We start from the raw sequence: 22,811 nt of genomic DNA on the forward strand, positions 1-22,811 counted from the left end.
CATTGTGTTAAGGAACAGCCTAGAACGCATCGAAAGTTTGTCTTCAAAAGTACCCGGAAGTGCCTGGTTTTTCTCTTCAATTGCCTCTGTCCCAGGAGAGTAGTGTAAGTCTCGCCCAACAGCTGCAGGGGGGAACTGCGTGACAGGAATGCTGAGGGACATCTCACGCTTTCCCCTTCCCACTCACCCTAGACAGAGCAAAAACAGGCATATACGATACATATAGACTTCTGGTTATCTTTAAATATATTACCTGATAATGTTCCTCTCAATTTAAGATTTTGAAAAAATTTTTCCAGTAATTTAAAAGAAGCTTTTAAATGTCATAACATGGTTGAAAATAAACTTTTCAGTGGGAAAAAAAAAATCTCGTTTTATGACAGACATCCATGGGGAAGTATCACTTGACTGATAGCTGACTTTTCAAGATCACGGACTCCACAAAGGGAGCACATGGTTGCTGTGTCAGTTACAGTAAAATATGAATAGTCATGGCCACCAGTTACTGACCACACACCATGTGTTTACAGGCACTCTAGCCTTAATCTTCACAATAACCCTACGAAGGGGCTACCCTTAGTCCCACTTCACAGATGAAAAAACTGAGGCAAAAAGCAGTCAAGCCTGCTCGAGGTCATATAGCCAGAGAGGCATGTCAGAATTTGATCCAGTGCCTTCAGAGCTCAAGGACCACATCCCTTGAAAGGGATAAGAAGTAAGGGATGGCCAGCAAATCTAAAGCACAGCAATGGCCTGGCCATGAGCCGCATGCTAAGTGATCTGATCCAATCAGGCTTCCACTCTGAGAATAAGAGCTAGGCGACCTGACAGCAGCAGGTATCTGTGAGCTCACCGTGTGTCCAGAGAGTGTTTGGGGGCCGCCTGGTGTGATGCAGCATAGAAGCTTCAGAGCAGAGAAGAAGGACTGAAGCTGAACCCGGGAACACAGCCTGGGTGGGTGACCCAATCCCATCAACGCCAAGCACGTGGATAACCATCCCAGAGGGCTTGCTATGATGGTTTACAAACTTCTACCATGTCCCATGCAGCCAAGACGTCACTTCTTGCACATCCTGGCATTTGGAGGCAGGGGGCCAACTGATCATGTTTCAGCCCAATTCAGCAAAAATGTATTATCCTTGACAATTCTATAAGTTGGCAGGGCTTACCTGGGGGGTTCTTGTGTTCCAGCAGTGCCTAATGGTACTCAGCTGGGGCTGGCACATCCAAGATGGCGTCACGCACATGACTGCCCCTCAGGTGGAGAGGACTGGCTAGACCACTCCTGACATGGTTGTTCATTATTCAGTAGTCTCGGGCAAGCCTTTTTACATGTCAGCTTGATCCCAAGAGGGCAATAACAGAATTAGCAAGACCAAGTAAGGCCTTCCAATGCATTCTATCAGTAGAAGCAAGTCACAAGGCCAGACCCAACTCAGGAAGAAATAAATTCCACTCCTTGATGGGAAAAGTGACATAAGCAAGAACTACTGGCAGCCATCTTTGCAGAAAATCTACCACAAAACATAAGTGGAAGCTGTTAAATCTTACTAAGCTACCAGGTGCCCTTCTGCCCTTCTCCCTTTCCTCCATGTTCCTGTCTAGAATGTAGGTGTGATGACCAGAACTTCAGCAGTCATCTTGCAACCACGAGGTCACCTGGAAGATGGAAGCTATGCACTGAAGATAGTAGAAAAAAAGAGAGGAGATTAGGTTCTAGGCGAGACAGAGGAGCTACTATACAGGACAAGGACTACCTACTTCCAGAGTGTCTACACATTAAAAAATAATAAATAGGGGCGCCTGGGTGGCTCAGTGGGTTAAAGCCTCTGCCTTCAGCTCAGGTCATGATCCCAGGGTCCTGGGATCAAGCCCCACATTGGGCTCTCTGCTCTGCAGGGAGCCTGCTTCCTCCTCTCTCTCTCTCTCTCTCTCTCTCTCTCTGCCTGCCTCTCTGCCTACTTGTGATCTCTGTCTGTCAAATAAATAAATAAAATATTTTAAAAATAAATAAATAAATAAAAACAGATCTTACTTAGACAATAGTTATTTGTTTTTTCCCATAGACACAGGCTCAAATGTGAATAACTAACAGAAGGAATCAAATACCCACACTCACTTCCTATTTAAAAAAAAAAAAAATAACTGAGGCACCTGGGTGGCTCAGTGGGTAAAAGCCTCTGCCTTTGGCTCAGGTCATGATCCCAGGGTCCTGGGATCGAGCCCTGAATCAAGCTCTCTGCTCAGCAGGTAGCCTGCTTTCCCCTCTCTCTCTGCCTGCCTCTCTGCCTACTTGTGATCTCTCTCTGTCAAATAAATAAATAAAATCTTAAAAAAATAAAAAATAACTAATAGTACATATTCTGATTGTTAAGTTCCATTACAGCCATATAAGATATACCAAAGTAAGACTGAAAGTAACAATTTAGTGACAAGTACCTTGCCTCTAAGATACTGGAAGGCAGTCCCCGGGAGCTTATGAGAAAGTGCTAAGAAGCCCCTCATATAAACACTGCCTAAGAAAAATATCTTTAATGTCTTTCAGCCAAAACTAAGCCCGAGTGCCTGTTCTGAATTCCTTACCATTTAGGAAGAAATAGTATGCAAATTTCAAATAGTATCACCATATCCTCCCTCCCCTTAGTTCTCATTTCCCATTCAATCAACAAACCCTCTCCAATAATTGAGGCTTTGTCTGATTCATAGATATGTAACCTGCCTGTTCTCTCCCCTTTCAATTTTTTTTTTTTTAAAGATTTTATTTATTTATTTATTTGACAGAGAGAGATCACAAGCAGTCAGAGAGAGAGGAGGAAGCAGGCTCCCTGCTAAGCAGAGAGCCCGATGCGGGACTCGATCCCAGGACTCTGAGATCATGACCTGAGCCAAAGGCAGCGGCTTAACCCACTGAGCCACCCAGGCGCCCCCCCTTTCAAATTTTTTTTAAAACATCAAACAAATAGGCAAGTTTTATGACACAAGAATAGGATTAAAAAAAAAATAAAAAAAAAGATGTACCTCGGAAGACTCTATGACTGACAAACTGAAAAGTGGGAAGGCCATTTAGGTATTACAGGCCTGACAGTCACAGAGATGTAAGCTGGCAATGACCAACATACCCTCTGCTGTCAAATACAAGTGCAAAGGAAATGTCAGCCTCCAAACATAATACCTGTCTTGAAAAGTAGCTGAACTTGGCTATGTTATTATTTCACTCATTTTCATGTAGAGTTTGGCAAATGCTTTATCTGACTTTTGTATATATTTCAAAGTATTGGAGTATTTTATTTTCTCATCTATTTTAAAATAGGAGTTAGCTATCTAAAACAAATGGACTCGTTCCTGAAATACATTTAAACACAGAGTTCTGGGGTGCCTGGGTGGCTCAGTGGGTTAAAGCCTCTGCCTTTGGCTCAGGTCATATCTCAAGGTCCTGGGATCAAGCCCTGCATCGGGCTCTCTGTTCTGCAGGGAGCCTGCTTCCTCCTCTCTCTCTGCCTGCCTCTCTGCCTACTTGTGATCTGTCTCTGTCAAAGAAATAAATAAAATCTTTCTAATAAATAAATAAATACAGAGTTCTACTGACATAGGCAATTGAGACCTAGAATAATAATTTGTTGTGCTGTTTTGTAACACTTTGATCCTAAAGTCTATTTACACTAAATGTTTTTCTAGAGATTCCTCTTTGAATGTTCATCAAGGTACAGAAAAACACAGCACCTTGCGATTCATCTACGAATCCAGTTATAGGTTTATAACTTATTTGATAATCAGTCAAAGGAAAACCTGTTGCCTTCATGTTGCATCCATTTCTATTAACTATTAACATACATTTCTAGTAACTTTAGAATCCCAGCGATAACCAACGCATTCTTCACCAGAGACCTCCTCTGACTCCAGTGACCTGTTCTGAGTCATGTCCCCCACACACCGCAACCCACACAGCTCTCCTGCTGCCCACCTGCGCGCCCCACCGAGCTATGGGATCCGCTAGACTGTTTCCAGTTTGTGTTTGTTTTGCTTTGCTTTTACTTCCCATATCTTTGCTTCTGTTCTTCGCTTTCCTTCTTTTCCATCTTCCTCACTGCTTCAGCATCCACTGACTTTCGATCTTAAAACACCCCTAAAGGGGTGGCTGTTTCTTCCCGTCTGCAGCTCGTGATTTACCCACGCAGGTGCTCGAAACTCAGGGGCACAGACCCAGGCTGTACCACCCGGTTACAAAAGAAGCACTTTGGCCAAGGTCCTCGAGGGGATGCGTGCCCAGCACTCATAAAAATACCCACTCGGTCGCCTCTCCCATACACATCATCTCATCTGCATGATTTGTTTTTAAAGCTAAAATACTATGAGCCCACTTAGCGGAAGGTCCTTTCAGATCTCCGGACCGTCAGCCCCGGGAGCCGCCACCGTGCCCAGGCGCGGATCCCCAAATCACTAGCCCGCCAACTGCTCGAGTCCGGGCACCAGACGCCAGACTCCGGCGCGAGACGCCGGAGCGGTGGACGCGGGCTCACCTGGATCCGCCGCGCAGACTCACCTGCTCAGTCGCGGACTCACCTGGGTCACTCTCAGACCCGGGAGCGGGTTCACCTGGTCACGGAGGGCTCACCTGGTCCGCGCACCTGGGTTCGCTTCCCGCCCGCGCTGCTGCGGCCGTTCGGGAGGCGGCTCCGCGCCGCTGCAGCCCTGCCCGCCGGGTCTGCAGGGAGGTCCAGCCAACTTCTCCGTGTGCCTCGAAAGGGACGGCTGCTTGGAATAAGTACACCCGATTTCGTGGGGTCTTGGCGTTCTCAGGCACCCCGCGAAGCCAGTTCCCTCCCAACACTGAGCGAGACCTCCCCGACGCTCTTCCGTTTTCCTTTGGTTAGGGAATTAGCGGCGGGGCGCGGGGATCCATCGGAAACAGAAAACTAATTTTCCCCCTGCTGGTGATTGTGGGGAACTGCACGTGGTGGAACAAACCGGCCCCCGAGCTTCCTGCCCTCCTGCCTGCTACGGCTGGGGGTCCTTCCCACCTCCCACCCCCATCAGAAGTCAGAAAACTTTCCATTTATTCATTTTTGAAAGTGCCATACTAAGACAAGGCAACTCCGTGTTAGAAGCCTTCAGATTAATGAGAATGAGAAAAATTCAGACCTGTCACAAACTAATTTTTAACAACTGATTTCCCAGGAAAATTGCAAAGGTGAAAGAGAATAATGAGGCAGAAGAGTATCATGAGATTCCAGCTTTTGGTAAAGGTAGACCAGTCTTCCTGCAGAAGACGATTATAAAAGCTGAGCAAAACATTTAAAAGCAATATTTGGAGGGCTTGGCGAATAACCAAAAGAAGACAGAAACTGCAAAGGAGAGCAACCTTGAAAGATGAACAGAAATTGTTGAGATTTGTGATTTGGTGGCTTTTCTCCCCCAAGGGCAGCCCCCTAAAAGCAGGAGCTGCTCCTGCCGCAGAGAGCCACAGCCTGACTGGCTGGGAGCGGACAGAAAATAGTTGGAGGCCAGCAGGAGAATGGGAAAGTTAGAGAGGTAACCCAGGGAGGCATCCGTGCAGAGGATGAGCCCCCCAATATATGCTGTATTGGTTTTCCATTGCTGCCATAACAAACTACTACAAGCTTAGTGGCTTAGAACAACACAGATCTATTATCTTACTCTGGAGGTCAGAGGTCGTGAACAGGTCTCACCAGGCCGAAGTTGATGTGTTGACAGGCTGTGTTCCTTTGCAGAGGCTGGAGGGGAGAATGCATTTTCTGCTCACTCGGGTTGTTGACAGACTGTAGTTACCTGAGGTCTATGACTGAGTGTCCTGCCTTCTTGCTGGCTGTCAGCTGAGCATCATTCCCAGCTTCCCCTGGGCACTGGGGCATTCCATGACTTGAGACTTCCCCTCCTCCAACTCCAAAGGCCTTACAACTTTGGGTTGAGTCCTTTTCATGCTTCAAATCTATCCTTTTTTTTCTTCTATCTCTCTGACCCACCTGGGAAGGATTCCCTGCTTTTAAGAATCATGTGATTCGATTGGGGCCACCCAGATTATCCACAATAACCTCCACATTTTAAGGTCAGTAACCTTCATCACATGTGCAAAATCCCACTTGCCATGTACAATAACATATTCACAGGTGATTAGGACATGGACAACTTCAGGGGGCCATGATGCTGCCTACCAGAATCTGACCCCTGCCTCAAAGATGTCACATCCTGATAGTACATTAAATACACTAGGTATGCCAATTCAATAACAGAGATTGTCAGATTGGATTAAAAACAAAATGAAACTTAAAAAAGACCCAACTGCACGCTATATACACCCCCCCCCCCAAATGCACTTTGAGTACAAAGACACAAGTAGGGTGAAAGAAAAGGGATAGGGACACCTGGGTGGCCCAGTCAGTTAAGTGTCTGTCTTCAGCTCAGGTCATGATCCTGGGGTCCTGGGATCAAGCCCCACGTAGGGAGGGGGGGGTCCCTGCTCAGTGGGGAGTCTGCTTCTGCCTCTGCCTCTGCCCCCTACTTGAGCTCTTGCATGCTGTCTCGCTCTCAAATAAATAAATAATTTTTAAAAATAGTAATAATAAATAAAAAGAAGAAAGAAAGTAAAGGATAGAAAGAGTTACACCAGGCAGAGAGGAAGAATAAGAAATCTGAAGTAATCAGCAAACATATGAAAAGATGCTCAACGTCACTAATCCTAAGAGAAACACAAAACAAAACCACAGTGAGATATCGTCTCATATCCAGGAAGACAGTCACTAGGGAAAAAACAAGCAAGCCGGGCAATAACAAGTGTCAATGAGGGTGGGAGAGATGGAAATGCTTGTGACTGGGACTATGAAGTGGTACCACAACTATGGAAAACAGTGTGGAGGTGCCTCAAAAATTTAAAAATAGAATTACCATATAATCCAACAATCCCACTCCTGGGTAGCTATCTGAAAGAACTGAAAGCAGGATCTCAAAAAAACAAAAAACAAAAAAAAAAGCTTTGCATACCCATGTCCATCACAGAAGTATTCAAAGTAGCCAAGAAGTGGAAGCAACCTAAGTGTCTGTTGAAGGGGGAATGGATGAAGAAAATCTGGTAAATACACACAAGGAAATACTATGCTGCCTTGCAAGGAATCTGGGATGCCCTGGGATCAAACTGTACTTGGGGGGCTTCCTGTTTGGCTAGGGGTCTGCTTCTTCCTCTGCCTCTTCCTCTCCTCTGCTCATGCTCTCTCTCTCTCAAATAAATAAATAAATGAATAAATAAATGAATGAATAAATAAAATGTTTTTTTTTAAAAGGAATCAGAAGTGACTATATTAATATTTGACAAAATAGACTTTCAGGCAAAACATTGAGATAAAGTAAGAAATTTCAAAATGAGAAAGAGGTCAATGCATCAGGAAAACATAACAATGAAAGTATTTATGCACCTACTATCAGAGCTTCAACATGAATTAAGAAAAACTAACAGGACTATGGGGAGAAATAAGCAAGCACAAAATCATAGTGAAAGATTTTAAGAGCCTGCTCTTGATAATATATAGATTATCAAGACAAGTAACCAGCAAGCATATGAAAAGATGCTCAGCATCACTAATTCTAAGAGAAACACAAATCAAAACCACAGTGAGTGAGATACCATCTCATACCCAGGGAGACAGTCACTACGGAACAAACAAGCAAGCCAGGCAACGAATGTCAGTGAGGTCTTGATAATCTAGTAAACATAGAAAAATCAATAAAATATCTAAAAAACACTATAGTTCAGGGATTGGTGAACTATGATCTATGGGCCAAATCCCATGCATAAAGTTTTACTGGGAAATGGCCACACTCGCTTGCTTGCTTACATAGTGTGCATGGCTCTCTCTATGCAGCTGCTTTTACAGAACTGAGTAGATGCAACAGAGACCACATGCCTTGCAAAGCCTCAAGTACTTACTACCAAGCCCTTCGTGGGAAAAGTTTGCTAACTCTACTCATTTCAAGAGTGTGATTGACTGTTTGGTAGAGCTATTGTATAATAGCTGCTTTGAAGTCTTTGTCAGATAATTCCAACATCTGTGTCAATTTTGCTCTTGGTGTCTGTTGATTGTTTTGTTTTTTCCCATGTGAGTTGAGATTTTCGTGGTTTTTCATATGCCAAGTAACTTTGGATTGTCTCCTGGAAATTTTGAAATATTATATAATGAGACCCCAAGTCTTTTTTAAATCCTATGGAGAATGTACTTATTTTTGTTGTAGGCAATAGATCTGCTTAGGTTCACACTATAAGTTCAACCCACCTTCTGAGAGTTGTGGTTAAAATTTAGGTTCAGTTTCTAAAGCCTTTGAAATATTACTTGGGTAGATCCTACTACTCATTGGTCATCTGGAACCTGATTGATGGTCTGTTAATTCTCTTCTAAAGGTCTCTGTTAAACTGATCAGATCCATATGCGCACAGCTCAGTGAACTTGGAAATTCTCATATAACTTAATGGGATTTTCCCATAGAGCTAAAAAAGAGCTCTTCTTTCTCCATAATCTCACCAGGACTTTTGGTACTTTCCTACAATGCCCCTTTCTGGTTCTGGGGCCAGAAAGCTAGAGCTAGAAAGTTACTCCTTCGTTGTGTTCCTCTGTGACTGCTCCCATCTTTGGCCAAGTAGCAGGAGGCAGGAAGAGAAGGGGAGGAAAAGCAAGAGAGATTGGTTGACTGGAGATGAATGTTTCCCTTCCTGAGAATCTGGCTACTGCTGGCTCCTGTTGTGGCCTTTGCTGCTGCCAACAAAGGATGGCTTGGGGGTTAAGGCTCAAGAAATAGAAGGAAAAAAAAAAAAGAAAGAAAGAAACATGGAGAATTCCACACCCTCTCCAGCTACTCAGTCATAACTCAAGGGCTTCTCCTGGATCTCTCCCTACACACATCCCACTTCCCACTTCTGGGCTTCAGGTTAAACTGCATTCAGGCCCGGAGATAGCAAAGGAACAATAGTGGTAAACTCACCTCCAATTCATTGGCACTTTAAGTCCTCTTTTCATTCAACCTGCTACTATATACTTTTCAGTCTTCCTATGGGTGCTCTATGCAGTCTGCTCATGTTTTATGATTACAGTCAAGGGGAGAGACAGGATGGAGTGTGCTTACTCCAGAACAAGAATCCCAATAAGAGATTAAAGAGAAGATATCACTACAGATCTTGCAGACATGAGAAAGATAATAAGACAATATTACAAATAATTTTATGCCAATAAATTTGACAGTTTAGATGACATTAGACAAATTGCTTAAGAATACAGTTTACCAGGGCACTGGGTGGTTCAGTGGGTTAAGCCTCTGCCTTCTGCTCAGGTCATGATCTCAGGGTCCTGGGGTCGAGCCCTGCATTGGGCTCTCTGCTCAGTGGGGAGCCTGCTTCCCCCTCTCTCTCTGCCTGCCTCTCTGCCTACTTGTGATTTCTCTCTCTCTCTCTCTGTCAAATAAAATAAATAAAATCTTAAAAAAAAAAAAAAAACAGTTTGCCAAAACTAACACACACAAAAATCAAATAGCTTTAGATTTATTAAAGAAATCAAATTAGTTATCAAAAACCTTCCCAGAACACCCCAGCCCAAAAGAGTTTCATTAGTGAATTCTATCGAACATTTAGGGAAGAAAAATAGCAATCTTACAAAAAACTCTTCCAGGAGGCATTTGGGTGGCTCAGTCCGTTAACTGTCTTGATTCTTGATTTTTGGCTCAGGTCACGATCTCAGGGTCGACAGCTCAGTGGGGCGTCTACTTGGATTCTCTCTCTCCATCTCCTTCTGCCTCTCCCCTGAGCACACTCTCTCTCTCTCATAAATAAATAAATTTAACAAACAAAAACAAAAACAAAAACCCAAAAACCAAAAACAAAAACAAAAGCAAAAAACACCTCTTTTGGAACGTGAAGGAGAAAGGCATCTTTTTCAGCTTATTTTGTGAGACCAGCATATCTCTGACACTCCACATTACATGATACAAATACAGAAAACATTCATAAAATATAAGTGAATTGGGGTGCTTGGCTGACTCAGAGAAGCATGAGACTCTTGATCTTGGGGTTATGGGTTCAAGCCCCACATTGGGTATGGAGATGACGTAAATAAATAAAACTTAAAAAAAAATAAAATAGAAGTGAATCAAATCCAACAATACACAAATGTATCATGAGAAAATGGGTTTTATCCCAGGAATACAGAGTTGGTATGACAAGGTCAATCAGTGTAATCCACTATATTTAGGTAGTAAAGGAAAAAATTATATCTCAACTGATGCAAAAAAAGAGGAAAAAAGCATTTGGCAAAATTCAAATTCCAAATTCACTTCTCTCTGCAGTGAATTAACTCATGGTCAATGTAGTTTTATTTTCAACCCCTTCAACTTCCTTTCCTTCCAGGATGATTTTGTAACAAATCCTTATTGAGACCCTGCTCTGTGCCAGGCTCTGGACGGGGGGTCCACGTACAGAGCAGCCAACGAGTCCTGCTGCCAGGTGTTCACATTTAGGAGTGGAACAGATAAATGGTGAATTAATAATTCACATAATGAGGTTACAATGACAGTAATAAAAACCAGTTATGGCAGAGAGTAACTTGATGGGCAAGGGTGTATGTGTTGGGGGGGAGTTCTTCATTCTAGAAGATAAGAAAGTCCTCTTGAGGGGGTGATATTTGAGCTGATCTTGGAATGATGAGGAAAAGCAGTCATGGGAAGGATCCTCACTCAAAGCAGAGAATAGCAAAGGCCCCGCGGTAGGTCTGAGCAGGACATGTTGAGTGACGGAGAAGGCCAGCGTAGCAGGGCTCGGGGTGAGGGTGGTGGTGGTGGGGGAGACAAGGTGAGGTCTGAAGTGGGGCAGCGACCGGCCATGCAGGGACCTGCAGAGCACAGCCAGGCGACTGTCCTCCAGGTGCAATGAGGGGCCTGGACACTCTGAGCAAGGATACTCCCTGTCCCCAAAACTAACTTACATTTTAAGAAAGCCACTTAGCCATGTGAAGAATGGACTGGGAGAGAGGAAGCAGGCAAGAAGGGATGCAGGAAAAGAATTTGGGGGGCCATTGGGGGTGCAGGCAAAAGGAGAGATTGGCCAGGGCATGCAGAGAAGTGACCAGATCTGCTCCTGATGGGGAGCTGGCACCCCAGGCAAGGCTGGGGAGAGGAAGCAGCAATGGCACTTGGTGGGGCTGAGACAGAGGAAGACTGGGTGGCAGGGCAGGTTGAGGGGGGAAATCAAGAGTGCCATCTGGGCCGCACTGCATCTGAGAAGACAAGTTACAATGCAGTCAGAGATGCTGAAGAAGCATCTGGATATAGGAGTGTGGTGCTCAGAGGTGAGAGAAGAACTGGAGGAAAGCTTCCTGGGGGGCAGGGGAAGTGGGCGTGCAGTGCACACAGTGAACACAGTGCACCCATCCTTTTCTTTTTGCTGTACTGATTACTGAAGCAGGTAAAGAATCCAGAAACAGATGTAGCAATGTTGAAAAGCTTATATGTGATAAACTGGCATTTCTCCTATGCTGTGTACTCGTGAGGAATGTATGAGTTACAAGTCAGATGCTTAGAAAAGTACCTGCCACACATTCAATGTTCCTTACACTTTTTTAGACTTCAATTCCAACAGCAAAGGAGTAATTTACCTACTAAGAGATATCCACATAACTTGCTAACCATCTAGAAAAATGGGTCAGGTCTCAACCCTATACTTAAATAAAAATATATTTCATATTGCTTAAAGATGTGTATGGAAGAAATTAAACTAGAAAAGTATGAGAAAAACATTTGGTTGGATAGCTAGTTATCTAGTCTTGGCATGAACGAAGATTTTTATTTTATTGTTTAATTTTTTTTCAGGCTTCACAAATTTGCATGCCATTCTGGCACAGGGGCCATGCTAATCTGCTCTGTATCCTTCCAATTTTAGTATATGTGCTGCCGAAGCAAGCGCTACGTGAGGCTTTTTTAATGCTACATAGGAGGGGCCCCTGGGTGGCTCAGTCGGTTAAGTGTCTCCCTCAACTCAAGTCATGATCCCAGGGTCCTGGGATGGAGTCCAACACTGGACTTCCTGCTCAGTGGGGAGTCTGCTTCTCCCTCTCCCTCTGACCCACTACTGCTTATGCTCTTTTATCTCTCGCTGTCAAATAAATAAATACAATCTTTAAAGCTGCACAGGAAACCCAGACCCAGTAATGAAAAACGTTCAACAACGTACAAAATCCTATATGGCAAAAATCCTATAAACCATGCCAAAGATAAGAGGTAAGAAAGTATTGCATTATATATGACAAGCAGAGAATGAATTTCCCCCAAGACACAAAGATCTCCTAGAAACTGATAAACGCAACAGAAGATTTCTCTTCACAGGAGAAAATGCAAAGCATCAAAGAACATGTGAAAAGAGACTTTATCTTGCTAGTATTGAGGTTAACCAATAGCCATCACATCTTTTTTTTTTTTTTTTTAAGATTTTACTTATTTATTTGACAGAGATCACAAGTAGACAGAGAGGGAAGCAGGAGGTGGGGGTAAGCAGGCTCCCCGCTGAGTGGAGAGCCCAATGCAGAGCCTGATCCCAGGACCCTGAGACCATGACCTGAGCCTAAGGCAGAGGCTTGAACCCACTGAGCCACCCATGTGCCCCAGCCATCAGATTTTCTTACCCAACTTCCTCAGATATTAATGCTGGGAGTGCACATTGCTACAACCTATTTTGGATGATCTGGCAAATAAAAATGTGCACATCATTCCAGTCTATAATTTCTCTTTTAGAAATTCAGACAAATGAAATAAAAAGCATCAGTATATACAAGATTTTTGCTGTTATAAAAATATATGTACTGATCTGGAAAGATGTGTATGGCCTATGGTTAAGGAAAAAGGCAAGTTATATAGTAAGGGACTAACTTTCTACTTTTGGTTTAGCTTTTTTGTGTACATTTCGGCTTTTTAGTGTGTGTGTGTGTGTGTGTGTGTGTGTGGTGGTGGTGGTGGTGGTGGTGAGAAGGGATTTTTACACATTCAGCCATTTACTTACAGGTGGACATAGGAGAAGATACCCAACTGCTAAATGTCTGTCAGAGGAGGAGGATGGAAAGGTAGGAAGAGCAGATGAAGTAACTTTTCTTTTGAAACATTAAAATACGTCTATACAGATGTAAATATATTTTTCTCTTTATAACCTTCTGTATCATTTTGACATACACAGGCCAGATCTGAGGACCCAGAGGCTGAGGATATCTCTTGGCTAAGATGATCCTTGGCTTTGTACAGAAGAGCCATCAGGAAGTGGGAAGTGAAAGCAGAGTTTACTGAACAGTGTAAGTGAGAGTACAGCGGACAGGGAGTCTGGGACACTCCAAAAGGAAAGGAGAATGACTCTCTTCATCACTTGGCGTTAGTGGTTCAAACTGGAAAGGGTCCAGGGAACATGTTACTTCAGAAATCCAGGGTAGGATTGAATTCAAAGGTGAGTGACAGGTGAATAATAGGTGTTATTTCATAAATCATCGAAGGTGGAGGTACTGATGCCAGACTCTGGGTAAGGTTTATTCAAACCTGATGTCCTGGAACATGTTTGAGATTTTGTTCTTTTTAGATGTTATCAGATATCTGGACACCTAGGACAAAACTCAAAGAATGATTAACTTTCTTGCCTCCCCCTTGGAGTGAGAACATAGCTTCTTTGGTTTGGGGCCTTGCAGAAAAACAGCAGAGATGAAGCCTTTCTAAAAATGGAATCCTTCCGTTTCCCTATCTAGATTTGAGTCCTTTTTGGATATTGAAAATGAAGGATAAATAAGGGTCTAGTCTGTAGAATTTATTTATTTATTTTAAAGATTTTATTTATTTATTTATTTGACAGAGATCACAAGGAGGCAGAGAGGCAGGCAGAGAGAGAGGAGGAAGCAGGCTCCATGCTGAGCAGAGAGCCCCATGCGGGGCTCGATCCCAGGACCCTGGGACCATGATCTGAGCCGAAGGCAGAGGCTTTAACGCACTGAGCCACCCAGGCGCCCCTAGAATTTATTTTTTGAAACTCTAACAACAACAAAAGACAAACAACTTAATTTTAAAATGAGCAAAGGACTTCAGTAGACATTTTCCAAAGAAAATATACAAGTTGTCAACAAACACATGAAAGAATGCTCAACGTCATTATTCACTAGGAAATGCGAATCAGAACCACAGTGAGAAGCCACTTCACACTCACTAGGATGGCTAGAATAAAACATAAACAAACAAATAAATAAATAAATAAAGGTGGAAAACGAGGGTTGGGAAAGATGTGGAGAAATTGGAATCCTTTTTTTTTTTTTTTTAAGATTTTATTTATTTATTTGACAGAGAGAGATCACAAGTAGGCAGAGAGGCAGGCAGAGAGAGAGGAGGAGGCAGGCTCCCCGCTGAGCAGAGAGCCGACCTAGGGCTCGTTCCCAGGATCCCTGAGATCAGGACCCCAGCCGGAAGGCAGGGGCCCAACCCACTGAACCACCCTGGCGCCCTGGAATCCTTGTTAAACATGGAATTACCATATGACACAGTATTTTCACTCCTAGGTGTTTATTCAAACAAACAAAAAAGCAAAACAAAACAAAACAACAACAAAAAACCACCCCCCAAAACAAAAAACCATGTTCCTAGCAGCAGCAATATTGACAACAGCCAGAAGGCAGAAAGAACCCAAATGTCCATCACGGATGAATGGATAAACAATACTCGGCATGCATACAATGTAGTAATATTCAGTCATGTCACCTACGACGTGGAAGAACCTCAAAAACATTTTACTAAGTGGAGGAGGCCAGACACAAAAGATCACACCTATGATTCCATTTACAAGAAATGTCCAGAATGCGCCCGAAGAACCAGAAAGCCGACGAGTGGTCGCCAGCGGCTGGGAGTGGGGAGGGGAGAACGGATAGCAGCTCCTAAATGGGGATGGGGTTTCCTGCTGGACGACAGAAATGTCTCCAAACTCGGTAACATTGGTGTTCCCGCAATACGGAAAACGTCCCGAACTGTTAACTTTCTGCTGTGCTCCATTGAGAACCCGGGGAGAAGGGAAGCTGGCCGGCTCTTCGCTCCCAGGCCCGCGGCCGCGCGGACAACGGTGGCCTCCTTGCGGGCCGCACACCGCCTGCCCGGCCCAAATCGACACCCCGGATGGAGAATCTAGAGGGCGACGTGGGTTGAGGAAATGACAACAAGGGTACCACAGAAGACGCTATCACGAGCGAGAAAGACAGGCGCGCCGAAAGCTCCGCGCAGGCGGCCCCAACCCGACAAGGTTACACGGCTCCGCGCAGGCGCACGTTTGCGCCGGATCCGCAGGGGACCACCGGGACCACACGGAGCCTGGGGCGGAGCCTAGAGGCAGGGCCAAAGGCGGGGTGGAACGCGAGGGAAACCGGAACTCCTCAGCAGTGGGCGCGGGTTTCTGGCCGGAGCTTGGATTCCGGGGTCAAAGTCCGGCAGACTGCGAAGCCGACTTCCGGAGACTGTCCCGCCTGAGCGGCGTGAGGGGAGGCGGTAGCGATGAGGCAGAAGCACTACCTTGAGGCTGCGGCGCGGCAGCTATACGATAGCTGCCCGGGCCAGGCCCGCTATCTCCTGTAAGAGAAGGGCGGGAGGGGAGGCGGGCGGCGGCGGCGGCGGCGGGGTCCCCCCTCCTCCCTCACGAGTCTCCTTCTCCTTTCCAGCTGGACCTACAGTTCGTCACACGGTAGGGAGAACGTCCGACGCTTGTGGGTCAGGCTCTCGGCGCCTCGCCCCGCTCCGTCCCGCGCCCTCCTCAGGACGACGCAAAACAGCAATCTCCTCGAGCCACTGCCCTCATAAATCCCCCCAGGGGCGGCTGTTCCGCGAAAGCTCCAAATTCCTAGGACGTCTTTTCTAGTTACACTCCTTTCCCTTGGCCACAGCTGTTCATCCAGGCTCATGGCTTCCAGATGTGTACCCCAACCAAGACCTCTCCCCATTCTAGGCTCGCATCCAGATGTCTTCTTGACACCTGCTTCGGAATCTGTGTCAGGGCGAAACTCGAGCTTTACCCCCGCAGCACAGTCGTCCTCCAGTTCTTCCCCGTTCAGTAACGCTGAATCCATCCGGGGAGTGAATTCCGCCCCCGAGACCCTGGGGCCGTTCGCGGCTCCGAGAGCCTTCCTCCCCAAGCGCGTGTGCCAGCAAATACGCCTCTTGGCTTTGGAGTATACGCAGCACCTCGTCTCTTCTCACCAGGCCATGTCGCAGTCTTGGACCGGGGCAGCGGCTGGGCCCTTGCCAGCCGCGCTCCTGCGTTGCCACATCCATTCTCAACTGAGCGGCCAGAGTGAGCGCAGGAGCAACCTAAGCTTGAGCCTGTTGCTTCTCTGCCACAAACTCTCAGATGTCTTGACATCTCAGAGTAAAAGTGGAAAGAAAGTTTTTTTTGTTTTTTTGTTTTTTTAAGATTTTATTTATTTGACACAGAGAGAGAGCCCAAGCAGGGGGAGAGGCCGAGGGAGAGGGAGCAGGCTCCCTGCAGAGTAGGGGATGCCCGATATGCGACTCTGTCCCAGGACTCTGGGATCATGACCGGAGCTGAAGGCAGTGGTTTAACGAACTGAGCCACCCAGGTGCCCCAAAGTGAAAAAAATATATATTTTTTTATTTTAAAGATTTTATTTACTTATTTGACAGAGATCACACAGTAGGCAGAAAGAGGGGGAAGCAGGCTCCCCGATGAGCAGAGAACCCCATTCGGGGCTCGATCCCAGGACTCTGGGATCATGACCTGAGCTGAAGGCAGAGGCTTAACCCACTGAGCCACCCAGGCGCCCCAAAGTGAAAATTTTTTTTAAAAGGACTACAGGGCCCTATATCAGAAGCCCACATTACCTCTCTGGCCTGCTTTCCCTTTTGCTTACTCAACTGTTAGGCCTTCTTGCTCTTTTATAAAAAGCCTTCCAAGTTGCCCCCATCCTTGACCTGGAACTCTGACCTCATATATCTGCGTGGTTTGCTTTCTTGTTTCCTCGTGTTTTCTACAGGTCACTCCACAAAGCCTACCATGACTACCTTATTAAAGACCAGGGCAACTCCATCGCCACTCCCTGTTCATCTCCTTTTTTTCCCCCCAGCACTACATATTCGGTGTTGCTATATTTACTTTCCCCTACATGAATTGTCCTTTATTCACTGTTCTGTCTCTTGTACACAGAACTGTGCATGACACTGGACAGTCACTCAGTAAATGTGAATGAATTTAACATGTGGCAGAACTGAATTACAAGCATGGTCCTTAGTTGTATACTCAGCAGAGTGCTCACTAACAAATATTTGTTGAATAAATCTTTGATGTACCTACCTTCCTTTCCAGCTGTATCACCCCCACACCCTCACCTTTCCCTAATAGTCATGCTTTCTTTTTCACTGTACTTCCACCTGAAAGCCCTTTTCCAGTAATGGATACCATCTTTAAGTACAGATATTTGGAGTATTTGACCTTTGTCAAGCCATTGCTTTGGAGTATTTCTGGCTGGTCCACACAGAGTTTAATAGTTTCCAGGACATTTTAATCATATTTTGTTAACAGGTGTTACCAGTCTTATTCATATTCACATTAGGGCTCCGCCAGAATGTGAGTTATTTAAAGATAGGAGCTCTTTTGCTCTTTATTTATGACTTCCCAGCCTAGCATGGTAAATGGCTTTCTTGATGTGCATAGACAATCTGGAGCAAGTCTGTTCTATTACCTTGTACTGAGAGCTACCTGCAGAAAGCCTGGCCCACAAATCACAAAATTGTGTGCTAATTGTTTAAAAAAGAAAGTGACAGTATAACTTACTGATTTGTGATAAATATGTTTGTAAAATTGGTGAGACAGCCTTTTTTACATAGTAACAACTAATAAGTAAGGTAGTAAAAAATGGGGACCTAACTGGTCTGTTGCTAAAAGGAGTGAATGGGTAGAATTAAAGTGTTTTGCAAAATAAATTATTGCCAATTTGCCTTTTTTGCAAGTACTCATATTTTGAGTTTGCTTAAAGAGAATATCTGTTCATATTAAATAGTATATTTGATCACAGAGTATTGGCTGTTTGAGGTAACAAAATATTCTAATTTGCTGAATCATGAGTTTTGTTTGTATAATTTCAGATGCTAACATTACTTTTGAAGGAACATGTCCATACTGTTTGCAGTTGCTGGTTTTGGATAACTCTCGGGTACGCCTCAAACCCAAGTCCAAACTGACTCCCAAAATACAAAAACTTCTTAATCGAGAAGCAAGAAATTATACACTTAGTTTTAAAGAAGCAAAACTTGTGAAAAGATATAAAGACTCCAAAAGTGTATTGGTAAGATTTCAGTCCAGTATGTGTAAATAAACTAGAATTTCCTTTTACTTAAAATGAGGTTGATTAAAGATCAGGCTACATATAACTCAGAGGTTTGTGATAATATACCCAGGATGTCAAAATGTGCACATAACTTTTTTTCTAGTGATTGATCTTTGATCAAGAGTAAAACTTAGTTTTTAAAAAAAATTTTAAGATTCTATTTATTTATTTGACAGAGTGAGATCACAAGTAGGCAGAGGGAGTGGGGGAAGCAGCTCCCCGCTGAGCAGAGAACCTGATGTGGGGCTTGATCCCAGGACCCTGAGATCATGACCGGAGCTGAAGGCAGAGGCTTTAACCCACTGAGCCACCCAGATGCCCCTAAAATTTTTGATTGATGTATAGCTGATACGTTATTTTCAAGTTGACACACAGTGATTTGACAATTACATACATTAGGAAATTCCGAGCATGAAATTCTGCCTCTGGATTTAATGAAGTAAAGAGGTGTGAGAATTCATTCAATTGGTCTTATGAATTGATTTAGACCTATATTTGAAGAATATAGAATCAGTAAGGGTTTGCAGGGGTCACTTAGATTTTCAGTGATAATTTGCCACGTTTTATTGAAAACAACTTGAAGTTCTGTGGCAAATGTTAAATGTTAACTGCTGTTATGAAGAACATTGTTCCATAAGTTAACTGGGTATCACAGTCTCCTTTATTCCCCCAAACATGGTTTTACATTGAAAAAGTAGAGACTTTGTTATCTTTAAAAAGGTGTTTTAGGGGTACCTGGCTGGCTCAGTAGGTGGAGCATGTGACTCTTGATCTTGGGGTCATGAGTTCAAGTTCCACATTGGGTGTACAGATTACTTAAAATCTTTTAAATAAATAAAAATTAAAATGTTTTTTAAATTTACAAGTGTTTAGCCAATAACTTTTAATTGTAGATTTTCTCATTTGTATCTTGTCTGATTGCTGCTGCTGGATTACAGACTCCCTGAGGGCAGCCTCTCTTACCTGCCTGTACCTGGTGTAGTCCCTTAATTCAAGAATTTAATGAACATGTAATTTATTGGGTTAGATTATAAGAGAAATGAGGCCCAATATTTCTTCTTTTTATGTTAGTTGACTACTTGTAAAACATGCAACAGAACAGTTAAACATCATGGTAAAAGTAGAAGCTTTCTCTCAGCACTGAAGAGCAGTCCTACTACTCCTACAAGTAAGCTCAGCCTGAAGACACCAGAAAGAAAGACTCCCAGTTCTGCAAACCTAAATCCTACGTGTGGTTCCAAAGGCAAGAGCCCAGCCTTGATATTCAGGTATCTTTAATTCATTAAGCTATTTGCATTGCTGGTGTGAGCTCTTATTTCTTCGACTTTCCTCTGTTTAATATATACTCCCTAAATCTGCCATGCACTCCAGGCCTTGGCCCCATTTTTTCCTCCATACCCTTTTCTAATATCCTGTACATACATCTTTCATTCCCATCTCTGCTTATAAATTCCAGCCATATTCTTTTACTTCCAACCTCTCCCTTTACTTGTTCCCAGCTGCTACTAAATATATCCACTTTATTCCCCCAGCATGTCCCCACCTGCTCATCCTATTAAGTTCCTTCTGTCAGTGAACATACATGCCTTTGTAGACAGTCTAACCTGAAATGGTGAGTAGAGTAGATAACGCCTAGTCCCTTGGGTTTTGTCCAGTTAGTCACCAATTTCTATCTGCCCTTCCTCCGTGGGGTTTGCATCTGTTCTCCTTTTTTCCTCCTACTGTGTTCAGTCTGTATTCCTCTTTTGCTGGGATTACTACAGTAGTTTCCTGCTTCTAGTTTCAAACGCTTGTAGTCTGATAATTTCCCTACAGCACAGCTCTGATGAGAAGCCTTTACCATCTCATGCCGTAGCATCTAGATCAAATGTTCCCGCATGGCTTCCCAGTCCTTCCTACCTGGCACCAGTGCATGTGCCTTCTTATTTTGCCTTAAATCATCCTGTGTGTTAGCAAAACTGAACTGAAGTACTCACAGTTTATGTTCCTGCTCTGAACCTTTGTTCTTGATATTGCCTGTCAGAAATTCCTGGGGAAATCTCACTGAATAGCGATTTGTCAGCTATTGACTGAGCACCAAACTATTTTTGTAGTTCCCAGTACTTTATTCACTGTGATAGTAAATTTAGTTCCTTAGAAACTGGGAAAGGAATTTTTTGAACATTTTATACCAAAAGAGAAACTGAGAAGGTAGTTTCTTGAACATAAACAGCAAAATTCTGTAAAGAGTGAAATTTATCTGTTTACTGCATTGAGTTTTTTATATTGGGTTGACATTTATAAAATTGGATAAGAATTGAAATTTTAAGTCTACTTTTCTCTATATTTTGATTTAATTATTTTGATATTTGGCATGATAAGAATTCATAGAAGTTTCTACCTTATTGGATAATTGTAGATAAAAGTTGGCTTATTTAAAATATATTAAAATGAAATATTTAAAATAATTCACTTGCATATAGAACAGACTGCTTCTTAGTTATATGCACGAATGAGAAAGATACTTCACATTTGTTGTACACATGGGGAGTAGAAGAGGGATCAGACTGATAAACCCCAATAAAGTTTCATGGGTATGGAACACAGTTGGAGGGCATGAAACAGAAGAAAACAGAAATATACGGCAGCTGGGAATCACTTATCCAGGAAATATTTTTAGAAGACCTCTTCTGTGCCTGGCACTATTAAGAAGCAGTGGAATATATAATTAGTAGTGCAAATTCTGCCCTATGGAGTTTATGTTCTAGGTGGGGAGATATAATGCAGTGGTACCTGCATGGGTAGGTTGAAATTCTTCATTTTTGAGAAGGGAAGTTGTCTTGAGCTGTGAAGAAACAGGTTTTTAAAGATTTTTTTTTTTTTTTTTTATTTATTTATTTGACAGAGAGAAATTACAAGTAGATGGAGAGGCAGGCAGAGAGAGAGAGAGAGAGGGAAGCAGGCTCCCCGCCAAGCAGAGAGCCCGATGCGGGACTCGATCCCAGGACCCTGAGATCATGACCTGAGCCGAAGGCAACGGCCTAACCCACTGAGCCACCCAGGCGCCCAGAAACAGGTTTTTAAAGTCCTTAGAATTGTCATGAATCTTGATATCAAACTTAAAGGGGATTCAGGCCTGATGACACTTATAGCCTTCTTCAAGTGTGATAGAAACTTCCAGAACCACCAAGTATACCTCGTGAATGTTGCCTAAAGCCTATGTAGTGAGGAGATTTTTAACAAGATGGGAATGAATGCTGGGTTCAGCCACTGCTTGTTTATCGCCATAATACACCGGAGTAGAAAAGGATTCTAGTTGCAGTTATTCAGGCTAAGCAGGAAAAGCACTTTTAAACTTATGTATCAGTATACCTAAGTGTGGTTTTGTTTGTTTTCAGGACACCTACATCTGGACAGTCAACACCCACTTGCTCCTCAAAGAATGTGAGCAAAACAAAGAAACACTTCTCTCGACTAAAAATGTTGCTTAGTCAGAGTGAATCCCAGAAGAATTCAAAAGTGGACTTCAGAAATTTCTTACTGTCTTTGTAAAGGATGGGCTCTGAAAATAAATGTTTAATGCAATTTCTGAAACTAAGGTTAGCCAGAAAAATATTTTTCTTAAAACTTTTATTTTTTCTGGGTTGCCAGGGTGGCCCAGGTTGGTTAAGCATCTGCCTTTGCTTGAGTCATGATCCCAAAGTCCTGGGATCAAGCCCCACATTGGGCTCCTGGCTCAGCGGGTAGTCTGCTTCTCCCTACCCCGGCTTGTGTGCTCGCTTGCTTTCTCTATCTCTCACGTGCTTACTTTCAAAAAAATAAAATCTTAAAAAAAAAGAAACCCTTTTATTTATTCTTTAAATACATGGAATCTAGGGTCCAAGAAGAACAAACTTTTCTGGGCATTTTTCAGTGGTAATGAAGAAAATAGCTCATGAAAATGAATAAATGAAACCCGCCTACCTCACAGGTGGTTGTGAGGATCAAAAATATATGAAAACCCTTGTAAGTAGCAAATCTATTATGGACATTGAGTGGTTATTTTATCTTCTCTCTTTTTTTTTTAAAGATTTTATTTATTTGACACACAAATAATTTTGCATGCAAAAGTAAATATATGGAGCATTCTTAATTGTAAATCATTTAAATATGCCAGATTTCATTTTTTTAAAAAAGATTTTATTTAACACACACACAAATAATTTTGCACGCAAAAGTAAATATATAGGGCATTCTTAGTTGTAAATCATTCAAATACACCAGATTTCATTTTTTTTTTTTTAAAGATTTTATTTATTTGACAGATCACAAGCAGGCAGAGAGAGAGGAAGGGAAGCAGGCTCCCTGCTGAGCAGAGAGCCCCATGTGGGGCTCGATCCCAGGACCCTGGGATCATGACCTGAGCCGAAGGCAGAGGCTTTAACCAACTGAGCCACCCAGGCGCCCCACCAG

At 43.4% G+C, this 22,811-nt stretch overlaps 1 protein-coding gene and 1 non-coding gene across 2 annotated transcripts; one reads left to right on the forward strand and one right to left on the reverse strand.

Annotated features, from left to right (window-relative positions):
- Positions 1–11,840: 11,840 nt before the first annotated feature.
- LOC132024019 (U6 spliceosomal RNA) lies at positions 11,841–11,947 on the reverse strand. Its single transcript, XR_009406139.1, has one exon. It is a non-coding gene; the product is annotated as a U6 spliceosomal RNA (small nuclear RNA).
- A 3,478-nt stretch (positions 11,948–15,425) lies between these two features.
- On the forward strand, positions 15,426–21,953 carry C8H18orf21 (chromosome 8 C18orf21 homolog). The gene is made up of 5 exons (XM_059409476.1): positions 15,426–15,614; positions 15,702–15,724; positions 18,139–18,338; positions 19,452–19,648; positions 21,758–21,953. The coding sequence occupies exons 1-5, from the start codon at positions 15,538–15,540 to the stop codon at positions 21,909–21,911; spliced, it is 651 nt and encodes a 216-aa protein (XP_059265459.1). The 5' UTR covers positions 15,426–15,537; the 3' UTR covers positions 21,912–21,953.
- The last annotated feature ends 858 nt before the right edge of the window (positions 21,954–22,811 follow it).

The sequence above is a fragment of the Mustela nigripes genome, chromosome 8 (assembly GCF_022355385.1).
Source record: "Mustela nigripes isolate SB6536 chromosome 8, MUSNIG.SB6536, whole genome shotgun sequence".
In the NCBI taxonomy this organism is placed as follows: Eukaryota; Metazoa; Chordata; class Mammalia; order Carnivora; family Mustelidae; genus Mustela; species Mustela nigripes.